Raw genomic sequence first — 13,083 nt, 5'->3', positions numbered from 1 at the left:
TATATAATATTTTATAATTATTAATTTATTATAATTTATTTATTAAAAAGTTAATAATATTATAGCGATTATACTATTGTATAGTATATTATTATTTATATCAATAACTTTATTATTATTATTTATTAGGTTATTTATATTTTATTATTATTTATTTATTATATAATACATCATTAACATATTAAATATTGGTATTTAATATGTTATTATATTATTATATAAGATATTTTATTTATTATATTTTATAATATTTAATAAATATTACTAATATATTAAATTAACTATAATATAGTATAGTATAATATCTAACATATTATATTATGTTAGATATTATATTAACATCTTCCAAAACTCAAAAACCAAAACACCAAACTTAAAACACTTAAAAATGTGTTTTGAAATAAGTGTTGTGTTTTTGGTTTGAGGATGATTTAGCTCAAAAAAACACTATGGTTTCCAAACGCATGGAGTTTTATTTTGGGCAAAAACACCATGGAAACAATAAAAACACCATGGTATCCAAATTTTCTGTTTTAACGATATATTATTAATTTAACAGCTCTTTCTACTACGTGCTGCTGGATTTCTATTGCCATGCTACATCATGGCTTGGGCCATAAGCATTCTGCAGCGTCGGAGGCAAAGACAGGTTAGTGCCTTAATTTGGAGATGGGACATTTTATCTCTTCAGTTTTATCCTGTAGCCAAATTATGAATGTAACAAGAGACGTCCAGTTGTAATATCATGTTCTACTGAAGCAGAAGAATGCCGCCTTTCATTTCCTATCCTTCATTTAAGAACTTTGTAACAAGTAGAATAAACCTAAAGTTGACATTTTTTTCCTTCAGAATTGAACCCTTGGGGATGGAGTATAAGAATATTGATTAAAGCTGAAGTTAATTTTTTGCATATCCGCTGTTATTTGCCTAGGGCCGCAGAGTTATGACACTTCCTTTAGGTTGCATTTCATTTGTTCTAATTTTTTATCTGTCAAAAATCAGGAGGCTGCAGCTTTGGCAGCATCAGAAGTGGCATTCATACTCCAGTCGGGGCAGGGAAGGGGTGTGCAGTTTACCATTGCTCCCGAGTCGCCTACAACTCCTCACCAAGAGCCATCTCAATGATAATTACCTCGCTTCACCCTTTGTTAAGAATTATATGGAAGGGATTTTGGCTTGAGGACATTGGTAGATAGTTCCTTTCAGTCACAGCGGGCTGACTGGAGGTCCCTCCTCGTCCCTTTATACGTTCAATCAGAGTTTCAGATTTATCTTTCAAGGTCTAACCGTTAATATGTTGTTTACAGCTATAATTGTGAAGTTTTATATGAAATAACTCCTTGTGCGCATAGATATTAACCCATTGTGTTGAGATTGAGACGGTGTGTTATAATAATCAGCGAGAAATACTGATGTTTGATGAGCCAACCTTGTGTTTGTTTTGTTTTTCTGATCGCATGTCTCTATTATTAGAAATAGGGGTCCTCTCAGAACCGCTGCCGCAGCACCCCGCATGCTAGCGGGCGGAAATGGTAAGGGGCAATTACAAAATTGCTCCTCCCCATTTGGGGCTCAGAACCGCCCGCTCGAACTCATCTATGAGGGCTTATCTGCCATCCACTGCCGTCAATGTTTGGACAGAAATAGCAGAGTTCCGGTGATTGCTGGAATCTCCAATGTACATCATTACAGGAATATCTACTGTCTGGATGAGTTGCTCGAGATATGCAATGTGCCTTATCAAGTCTATCTATTATAGATATTCGTGCAGGCATATTCCATTTCTCTGCGTCGTACTAGTTGGTTTGGTCTGATATCATGTTTCATTGGTTGGATGAAGCAACAAATGCTTATGCAAGTAATTCTCTCGGTTGGATGAAACAACAAATGCTTATGCAAGTAATTCCCTCGATTGATTTCGCTGGATGATTGCAAAGATGAACAGGTTGAAGTCCATAACAGTACATTGATGGACGTTTTGTAGTAGTAAAACAAATCTTCTTATCATTGTTGCAATCCTTATTTGATTAATCTTTCATCTCAGGGAGATAAATTATATTATCTATTGTCTAGTGCTTTTCAATCACCGATTGACAAGTGATACACTACAAAAATAAATAAATAAATAAAGCAAAGGAGATGAAAAAATAAAAAATAAAACCTGCATGTCATTTGGGTTTAGCTTCAAAAATCAATAGACGCAGCTTGGTTGCTTGATGCTACATACTCCCCACTGATTTCTGTCACGAACCCTTTTTTACCCTGTTTTATTGTTCCCTTTAACAGGCGAGTTCAACATTGACGAAGACCGGCCGTTATCTTAGAATCCAACTCACCAATTCCTGTACTTAAACCGTATCCAGCGACAATTTCTTTTTTTTTTTTTTATACTAGCCAAGTTTTAACGGGAATGTCTTGAATCAACCAAATGCCTTCAGCAAAGAATTGAGGCGACGAGACAAACAGCAGCCAGTAGAAACTGCAATGCAAAGTCGCACCCAAAAAAAAAAAAAGATGATAAACAGAAAGGAGGACTGGAAGAACATGGTCTCAAAGCGCAATAGTTGCAAAGCAGAAAACAGATAACCATTTTTGCTGTAGGAAAACATTTTGCTCATGGTTCATCCTCATCTTCGAAAGCAGACTTGAAGTTCAATTACGGATCTTAATCATATACTTCCTTTAAAAGCACGAGTTCGGGAAAAAATCTTTCTATGGTCGGTATTACCCTTAGTTTCTTTTGAATATTACATTATTATCCTAATCTATTCTAATTTTAATCATATCTTATCTATTTCCACGTGAACTATCTATAGGTCAACAATTTTAAAAAAAGTTATTTTGAATATTTTACTTATATCTTAATCTATCCAAATACTAATTATATCCTATATTAACTCCATATGAACTACCTATAACTCAAAAATATAGAAAAAATAAGATTAAAAAATTATACGTAGATAACATATTATAATAATACATGAAGTATTATAAAAAAAAAACCAAAAGTTTCAAAGATTGCATATAATAACGTTAAAAGTTTAAAATTACACAAAACACCTTGACTTTTTAAAACTTAAAAACAAACATGATATCTAAAAATTTAAAACTTGTAATTAACACCCTCAACATTTTAAAAATTATAGAAACAACCTCAAAAGTTTAAAGGCTAAATTACACACCCTCAACATTTTAAAAATTATAGAAACAACCTCAAAAGTTTAAAGGCTAAATTACATTTATATACAAAGATGAGTGATCATTCAATTCACAAAGGAATTTTGCATATGAATTTACTTACAATTTGTCTATTACAATTTTAGTTGTGGTTTGACTTATATTCACGTTAACTTTTAGTTATTGTTTCGCTCATATTTATATTATCTAATATTTTCATTCAATTTTATAGCTCATTTTCTGTATCATAGGAGTAAAACTAAAAGTATGAATAATTATTTTTTACGAAATTAGAGCAAGGAAATTATGCGAAATTAGAGCAGGGAGATTATGATATATTTCACCATGTACTTTAAATATAATTTGTTATGCAAGGTCCCTATCAAATCTCACCCCAAATGATGTGGATGAGAAATGCTATTATAACTCGCTTACTTAGGGCAATTGTATTGCATATAGGACACATAACTCATCTGGAATATTCACATCTGTTGGACCATAGGGGGTGATTAGGGTCTTATGCTAATCTAATCCGATTTTATGCAAATTAAAACTAATTAACAAGTTATCCTAGTAAGTATAAAATACAATAAGATACATGAGCTAGGATAGGCAATATGAACTAATGAATATATCCTAGCAATGAGATATTACAAATTGATGCGGCATAAACATGTACCAAAAAATGTTGCAAGTGCACAACCGTGTCAAGTTATAGTATAAAGATATCGATCCTACGAGGAATGTGTTTTGTAGGAGAAAATATAAAATCGGTTCTTATGTTGTGTATGTGACAAATAGGAGTAATGAGTGAATGTGATTGTGAAGAGATTAAGAAGGTGATAGTGTGTAAATAGGCACAAAATGTAAGTGACAGTGGATGTGACAATGAATGAATGATTTCCACAAGGAGAGATGAATAACAAGAATCAAAAAGGAAAATCAAGAATAAAAATAAAATTCAAGAAAGTAAAGATGACGGATTCAATTAAAGATATGGGTAATCTAGAATTATATTCACTTCTTAGAAAATGGTGATTCCCTAGAGGGTTCTAGCCTAAAGGCGAATCAAAAAAAATAAAAATAAACAAAAAGAAAAACTAAACCCAAAGGGGTTCCAGCCTCAAGGTGAATAGTACAAGAAATTAAAATCTAACTACAAAATAAATTGTAAAATCTAAACTACAAAATAAATCGTAAGAATTAAATGCAAGAAAATAAATCTACTCTATAAGCATGAAATAAATCTAATCTATAAGTATAAAATAAATCTAAGGCAAGAGGGTTCTAGCCTCTTGGCTATTTAAACAAGAAAATAAAATCTAATTACAAGCATGAAAATAAATCTAAACTAATAAGCAATAAAAGAGAAATAAGAAAAACAAACCTTCAAATTAATCTCCATCTTCATCTTCATCTTCATCATCCAACAAAGAGAAGAAAAGAAAAAAATTTAAAGTGGTGAAAAAATTATTTTATTAATTATAATAAAAGTTACAAATTTGGAAGGCCTTCTTAATTAAGAGTGACCCTCCTCTCCAAATGGAGTTACAAAAATTTTTACACCCTCAACCCCTCACTCTCTACCCCTATTTATAGTAAACATCAGTGAAGGAGAGCCCTTGGATTGAAATCTTATCCAAAACAAGCAAATTTTAGCCTTTGATCTATAACAGAACGACGTAGGTATCGATACCAGCATCGATGCTGGCACGATGCTGGCATTGATGTCCAATCAAATATCTACCTCCACAGATGGCTTCATCTCGTCGAGATAGGCGATTTTCATATATTATATGTTAAATTCCGCCTTTCGGATTGAGAGATATCGTCGTTTCTTTGCGGCCAACCATCTTGAATATATTTTGTTTTCATATTTGATTTTTTTTTATTTTCTCCGGCTTTTACAAGCTACTCAGCTTGATTCTGAGCTTGAGATTTTTGGCTCTTGCTTGTGTTCTTCATTTAATTCATGAGCTTTTATTGAGAGATGAGATTTTTGGGCTTTATTCTTCATTAACCTGCAATTAAAGATAAAAATAATTATTAGTGATATATTTATTCATTAAAAATAGATAATGAGGGTATAAAATTATAATAAAATGTGATTATCAAATACCTCCACACCTAAACTTTTGCTAGTCCTCTAGAAAAGAAAGAAAAAGAAAATCCTAACTAACTTTCGCAGGAATTACGGTTGTATTTAGCGCATACAACAAGCCTTTAAACCCCTAGGTTACCCTAGTGGACGAGTTGTAATCTCGTGAGGGTTTGCAGTGAATATACCCACAAAATTCAGTCATCTTACCAAATTAAAGAAGTTAGTAAATAACTAAATTTACTTGATAATTAAAGCTAGTTATTACTCAAGAAAATATTTTTATATATTTCTAAGGTAAATTTCCTAGAAAATATTCTCATTATAGCAACACAAAACCAAGCCAAACTTAGAAATTTAATTTAAAAGTTCTGAAAAAAACATGATAACTCTTTGTTTAAAATAATATTCAAGTTGCTTGATCTAAAATATTTTCCAAGACCATATATACAAATATAACTATATATATAAAACATATATTAGTATTTTTATTTTTATTTTTTTATATTATTTTTTTGACTTTTTCTTCCTTGGTGATTTTTTTCTACTTTAACGGGCTTTCTAAGCGACCATTTAACGAGTTTTGGGCCAATGGATCCCAACCCAATTGGGCTTAGGTCATTAAGTATGGAAATACTCCTTGGGCTTAATTACTCGGTCAACTTAGACTTTATAAGATAGAATCACCTTGAATTTAAGAGTTTTTTTTCTTTTGGTGCCTATTTTTCGCACTCTTCTTTTGTAATTTTTTTATATGTATATGTATATATATTCTGAAAAATATGTAAGTCAAGACACTTTGAAAAATTATTTTTAACTCTAAGCTAAGCATGCATAAATTCCATTATTTTAAATAAAAATCTAAGTTAAGGCTTAAGTGAAGTATACTACTAAGCCGGTTAAGCAGGAATCGAGGAAAATGCATCCTGAAGTGTTGAGCTCTTTCGGTTAAAAAAGGAAATCATTTCTTAAGAAATTTATTTAGAGTTATCATAAAAGATAAACTTGAGTAAATAACAAACTAGAGATTAAAAAATTTAAAATTTATCAAATAAATCAATTATTACATATCTCTATCAATTTGGCAAGTGACGATATTTTTATAAATTTTTTTTAAGGAAAAGGAAAAAATGACAAAAATGCAACTAAAAATGTAAAACAAAGAGAAAAAATAACTAATTCCCACCCCCACACCTAAATTTTGCATTATCCTCAATGCAAACTCTATGATGCACAAAGTAAAGCAGATAAGAAGTGAAGTACTTACATTTGATTAGCTGATAAAATCTGCAATTACCTTTGGTCTGAGGATGATAGAATCAAAAATTTATTATTCTCTTCCCTTTTTTCTTTTTTTCTGTTTTTTTTCTTTTTTTTTTTACAACTGAACAAGAAACTCTCAAACGAGAGAAGAATAAATTCTTTTTTTTATTCTGAAATAAACAAAACAAATAATATAGAATGAAGTGTTCAACACGAAGAGTTCGTATTCTACATTGAATCCTACCTTATCGTTGAAAATTCTTTCCCGGATTTTAAATAAATTCAGAATGATATAATCAATAATGTGAAATTCCAAGCATTTCAGGGTGTTCAATAATTCTTGCAACAAAGTAAAGTAGATATTATTGGTGTCATGCATTTTGTTGGGACCCTCTTTACAAATAAATTAACTAAGTCTATGGCTTTTCAGGAGAGAGAAAGAAGCTGTTCGCGCTATCCCTCGTGACGAGTGAGGAAGAAAGCATCTGTGACAGGAGAAGAAAGCTATCCGTTGTTCATCTCGGCACAGTGGAACGTGTAACCCGCCTGCTGTCCAAGTCAACTACTTAATTTCCTGTAATCCATAGCGCCTAACAGAACGTAGTAGGAATGAATGAACATCTTTCAAAAAAAAAGATTTATTCTTTCCTATTTGTTGTTTCTTATAACACAACAATTAAATAAGTTGGCTAGGTAGCTGACCCTGTTAGTCCGTTCTTTCTCCGACTTTTCGATATGAAGATGAAAAAAGGAAAAGGGTCAAAGATTTCTGACTTCGCTCCTAACAGGTGTCTACTCCCGGATGGTCGAGTTCACAAATGACCTTCTAGGGTGCAGTACTCCACTGCTTCGCCTAGCAACTCTCTCTAAGGAACTCGGCAAAATAGCCCCGGTAAAGCCCCCAGACGGCGTATTTTTTTGAAACGAGGTCCTCAGTAACGAGACATAAAGACTCCTTTTTTTTATAAAAAATTTATTTTACAGAAGAAATCGAAATTAAGACTGAATTCCGACGATTTGTTTAATCGATACAAATTGTGACCCAGATCTCGCAGATATTTTGATTCCAGCCAGAATTCCGACGATTTGTTTAATCGATACAAATTGTGACCCAGATCTCGCAGATATTTTGATTCCAGCCAACGATGATGCTATAGCTTCAATCCGATTGATTCTTAACAAACCATGATCATACGAGTCACGCATATGACTTCACATTGACCGGACATGTACTTCGAGAAATAGTTCATGCATGCTTGTTACCGGGCGCAACAAGATCACGTAATCTCAGCATTCAATGTGTATTCCTGAATAATCGGTAACATTCCCATTATCCTAGTCTAGTACGCTAGGGACTCTCTTCAAACAAAACGGGAGGCACAATCAGTTGAGTCTAGCAATTTCTTAATGAACTTAGACTCTTGTACTGTGAAGTTTTGTTTTCTAACAACCAATTCTTCTGTAGAGTTCTGAAAATTTGGTTGTTGATTATTCTCCAAGAATCTAAGTTCATCAAGAAAGAGTTCTTCAAAATTTAATTCAAAGCAGCAAATGTTTAACACAGTTTCATTATTCTCAAGGACCTGATCTGCTTCTTCTAAAAACTCTAACTCTCCATCAAAAATTTCCTAAAAACTCAAATCAGACTTTTCTTCTTCTTCTTCTTCTTCTGATCTTTCCTGAATGTAATTTATTTCTAGAGGCTGATTATTTGGCTGGTCCCCTGGATTAAAAATATTGAGATCAGCAGTCAAATTCCCAAAGGATAGCTTCATTTGACCAGTTCTACAGTTGATGAGAGCATTAGAAGTGGCTAAGAAAGGTTGTCCTAAGATGACAGGTGTCTGTCCTTTGGGATTGGAAACAAGATGTGTTTCCAAGACTACAAAATCTATTGGAAAAACAAAATCTCCAACCTTAATCAGAACATCCTCTAACTCACCCATAGGGACCTTAACAGATCTATCAGCCAACTGTAAGGTGCATCTGGTTAGGTTCAGTACACCTAGACCCAATTGCTGGTAGACTGAATATGAAAGCAAATTGACACTGGCCCCTAAGTCTAAAAGCGTCTTATCAATGTGAGTATTACCAATGATACATGAAATGATGGGGGAACCTGGATCTTTACGTTTCAAAGGTATGGGATTTGACAGCATTTCACTGAAAAAGACTTTCTTTAGAACATTTATTCTCCTCTTCTTAGTGCATAATTCTTTTAAAAATTTAGCATAAGATGGAATTTGTTCAATTACATCTAAGAGAGGAATATTGACCTTAACCTGCTTGAATGTTTCTAGGATCCACTCCTCTTGAGGGGCGTGTTTCCTAGGCCTGAGTCTATCTGGAAAAGGAGCAACTAGTCTAAACCTATCAAAAGCAGGCTCGGGTTCAGGTTCTTGATCATCTGAGGGGGGTGATTGTTGAATAGATTCATCAAAAGGAGAAGGAGAAGGAATTTGTACTGGATCAAGAGTTTGACTTGGAGGAGTTCTCACTTGATTATCGACCTGTCTACCTGACCGAAGTGAATGGATTGCATTCACTTGAGCTTTATAGAATGAACTGCATCCTGTGTCCTTAGGGTTGACCACGGGTTGACTCAGAAATTTTCTTTTCTCTCTTTGCTAGTTGACCAAGTTGGGATTCTAATCTAGCTATAGCTTGAGTGTTGGAGTTGAGCATTTGTCCGGTTGATTGCATAAAGGAATTCAGAGTGTTGGACGTTTGAGTCAACATATTCATGGTTTGAGTGGAGGCCTTAATTATGGTTTCCAAACCCTTTTCCAAGACATTGAGACGTTTATCCTGATCTGGATTGTGAGGAGTCTGAATTACAGCTTGATGAAGAGGAGACTGATTTTGATATGACAGATTGGGTTGTTGAAATTGTGGATGAGAATTGAAAGGAACTGTGTTCCCCCTAGGAAAGTGTTGGTTTGAAGTGTGATTGAAGTTTTGAGTTCCGGAGTGAATTCCCTGATTACATGCAAAGTTTGGTTGATTTCTCCAACCTGGGTTGTAGGTTGGAGAGAATTGATCATTTGCATAACGCTAGAATATAGTGTTGACCGGTCCTAATGGCTGATTATTTCCTAAGAGAGGACATTCTTCTGAAATATGAGATGGTGACAGACAGTTGTGACATCCTGAGGCTGAAACTTGATTGATTTGAGCCAGGGCTCTTTCCTTGATTTCTAAAGCTTCTAACCTACACATGATTGTGGCCATCTTAGCTTCAGATGCAATGTTCGACTCTAAGGAGATACCACTGGACTTGGGTTGGGGAACTGATTGTTGGCCTTCTTGTTTTGATGATGTTTAACAAATAATTTACTACTAATGTTGTTTGTCTAGTGTTTGTGTATTCCTAGGTATTGTAGACAAACAACGTAGTTGGAGGTTGGATGGATTGCGCTTCAACGATGATATCCAAAGGAGGTTGGCGGAATGTCGGGTTGAAGCCCTTGTAATTCAAAGTTAAAGATCAAGTTCAAGCTTCATCCACGAGATTACCAAGTCAAGCTTATTGAAGACCAATCAAGCTTGGGTAAATTAGTTTTAGGTTTTATATTATGTGTGTTAGTACTTTAAGCTCAATCATATACACACATACACGCTTTGGTTTTGGTTTTGTATATATACAGTTAGTTATATATATACATATATGTTTTGGTTTGATAGTTTTCAAGTTTTACTATGAAACAATTGAATATAATTAGAAAATATATTTTTGTTTCATACTCATATGCATATATATGATTTCATCAATATCAATTTTAGTTAGTTAAATGAAATCATGTTTTAGTGCATTATATGTGTATTTTGATAAAATACAACATTCATTGTTTATAGATTTTATAACAATAGTTTACATCTTTCTTCAAGTCTATAAAATCATTTTGTAAAGTTTCAAAAGTTGGTTTAGCCAAAATGTCAAAATTCACATGTTTACATTTTCGTGTTTTGGACTATTTTGCAAAATGATGATATTTTTCATTTGGGAAGTCCTTTTTCGAAACCAGTCATTGTAGCATGTTTATTATCATGTCTACAATCATTCCCCAAAGTTTTACATTTTTTGGAATTTATTTGATATTTTTAAACAGCATTTTAAAACCATCAAAACAGTTTTTGAATATGTCAGTTTTCGGTCGACCGAACCTCCAACGGCTATTTTTCTGAGCTGTTTGCTGGGGCTGTTTTTGTCTTTTGTTAGGGGTTTTGGCTGAGTTTTTGAGTGGGTATAAATATCCTATTGCTGTTCTCTTTCAACCTAACTAAGAGAATTGTTTCAACAAGTTTAAGGGTGTTTTGTGTTTGTTTAAAAGAGTGTTTAAGAGTTTTGTTTGTGAAGCAAATTTCACAAGAGCAAGTGGAGATCATCCTTTGGTGTTTGAGCATTCACTCTTCTCCCACTCTCTTGTCATCTTTAGAGAAGTGTTTCTAAACTCATCTAGCAATTTATTATTTTGATTATAATTTCCATAAGCTAGATTTATATTGAGTTTAGTTCAATTGATTTTATTTATCTCTTTGTACACACACAACCATTGAGCTTATTGTATTTACATTCATAGTATAATTGGCTTGTGGGATTGTGTAACTTAGAGAGTGAGCTTATAATTCGTTCTCATTCATTGTAGAGAACAATCACTTTCTATTGAGCCTAATTGTGAGGATTCACTTGTAATACACTTGTACACCGAGAGAAGTGTGTGGTGAGAGACGGGGTCGAATCCAAGAGGAACAACGTCGGTTGACGTGCCTAGGGAGAGGTTGTAACCGAGCACTTGAGGAGGAGGACACGGGCTAGGACCAACACTTAGTGTGTGTGAGGTGTGATTGTATAGTGATTGTATTGTGAGGTGTAAACGTTGTTCGGGTGAACGTAGAAAACCCAGTTGTGATAGTGGAGATCTCCTCGAGGTGAGGAGCGGAGACGTAGGTCGTGGGGACCGAACTCCGTAATCATATCGTTTGTCTGTGATTGCTTTGGCACACTTATTTTTATGTTCATATCTTATATCGCCTTTGTATATTGCTTGTTGATTATATTGCACACTATCTAGTTCAGTTTGTTTACCCTTGTGTTAATTATATATCCTTGCATATATCTCGATAGTACATCTCGTTGCTAGGATATATCTCTTAGTTCATATTGCTTATCCTAGCTCATATAGCTTGTTGTATTTCATACTTGCTAGGATAACTTGTTAATTAATTTTAATTGGCATATAATCGGATTAGATTAGCATAAGACCCTAATCACCCCCCCTCTAGGGTCTAACACTGATGACACTCGGTCATCACAGTGTTCTCATTGCATGGTTTTTTCAGAAAGACTCTCTAAAAACTCCCAAGCTTCATCAGCATTTTTCCTCATAAAATCCCCGTGGCACATTGATTCTAAGGAAGTTTTTGCAGAATAATCTAATCCTTCATAAATTATTTGGTACAATCGCCATTTTTCTAAACCGTGATGAGGACATTGGATGAGAAGATCTTTAAATCGGTCAAAATACTTCCAAAACGGTTCTCCCGGGACAATTTTAAAATTTATGATGCTATTTCTTAGCTTCACCATTTTATGGATCGGGAAAATTTCTTAAGAAAAACGGTGATAAATTCCTCCCAAATAGTGATGGAATTTACGGGTAAGCTATATAGCCATTTTTTTGCTTTGTCTTTGAGAGCAAATGGAATAAATCTGAGTTTGATCGCATCTTCTATTAATTCTCTCATTTTAATCATAATACGCATCTTCTATTAATTCTCTCATTTTAATCATAATACACACTTCCTCAAATTCCGAGATAAAAATATATTCATCTTCTGTTTCATTTTCAAGGAATTTGGGAAGCATGTTTATGTAATGCGGTCTAAGCTCAAAATTTATTCCATTTGTTTCGGACAGCCTAATGCAAGAGGGGATTGCATTCCTAATGGGATAGCACATATCTTGAAGAACGGGTGGATTATGATACGCCATTTCTATGATTGGTTCAAAGCGAATTAATCGATGTGTATTATCCCTAATCCACGGTTGCATACACCAAAACTATTTCTTTTTATACTTTTTTTTAATAAAAGTTAGTTTTTTTTCTAATCCACGGTTGCATACACCAAAACTATTTCTTTTTATACTTTTTTTTAATAAAAGTTAGTTTTTTTAATGAGGAGAGAATGGAAAGAGAGAAAAATTCTAACTAAAATAAATCAAAATCAATCACTTTTCAATCACTCTAACTCTAGGGTTAAGCCTAACTCAACTAGACCAACTCCTAACCAAAAACTCCTAAAGTGAAAAGATTAAAGTTTTACCCGGGTAGTCAGCCAAGTAAGGATAGTACTAGAGGGTGATCAGAGATCAATTAAGTACATCGTTCCTTACGGAGCGCTTTACGCAACCCCTAAACCTTGCCTTAGACACCAACTAATCCAAGAAAACTTAAACCGGTTCACTTAAGGATTCTTTGTTCCTTATTGAGCTCGAATCCTTAGGGCCAACGTCTAATGAGTTTTATTAGGCTTGGGTAGTGTAG

At 33.6% G+C, this 13,083-nt stretch overlaps 1 protein-coding gene across 1 annotated transcript in view; it reads left to right on the top strand.

The window, feature by feature from the left end:
• Positions 1-1,428, top strand: part of LOC109820076 — a 7,543-nt gene extending 6,115 nt beyond the window's left edge. The window contains exons 7-8 of the mRNA XM_020386146.1: positions 560-649; positions 1,003-1,428. Of these exons, the coding sequence (XP_020241735.1) occupies positions 560-649; positions 1,003-1,125 (213 nt within the window). The 3' untranslated portion in view covers positions 1,126-1,428. The remainder of the gene's footprint in view (positions 1-559; positions 650-1,002) is intronic.

This window comes from Asparagus officinalis, chromosome 8 (genome assembly GCF_001876935.1).
Source record: "Asparagus officinalis chromosome 8, Aspof.V1, whole genome shotgun sequence".
NCBI classification, from domain to species: domain Eukaryota; kingdom Viridiplantae; phylum Streptophyta; class Magnoliopsida; order Asparagales; family Asparagaceae; genus Asparagus; species Asparagus officinalis.
The sequence above is the reverse complement of the archived record's forward strand: the minus strand, read 5'-3'. Positions and strand labels throughout refer to the sequence as shown.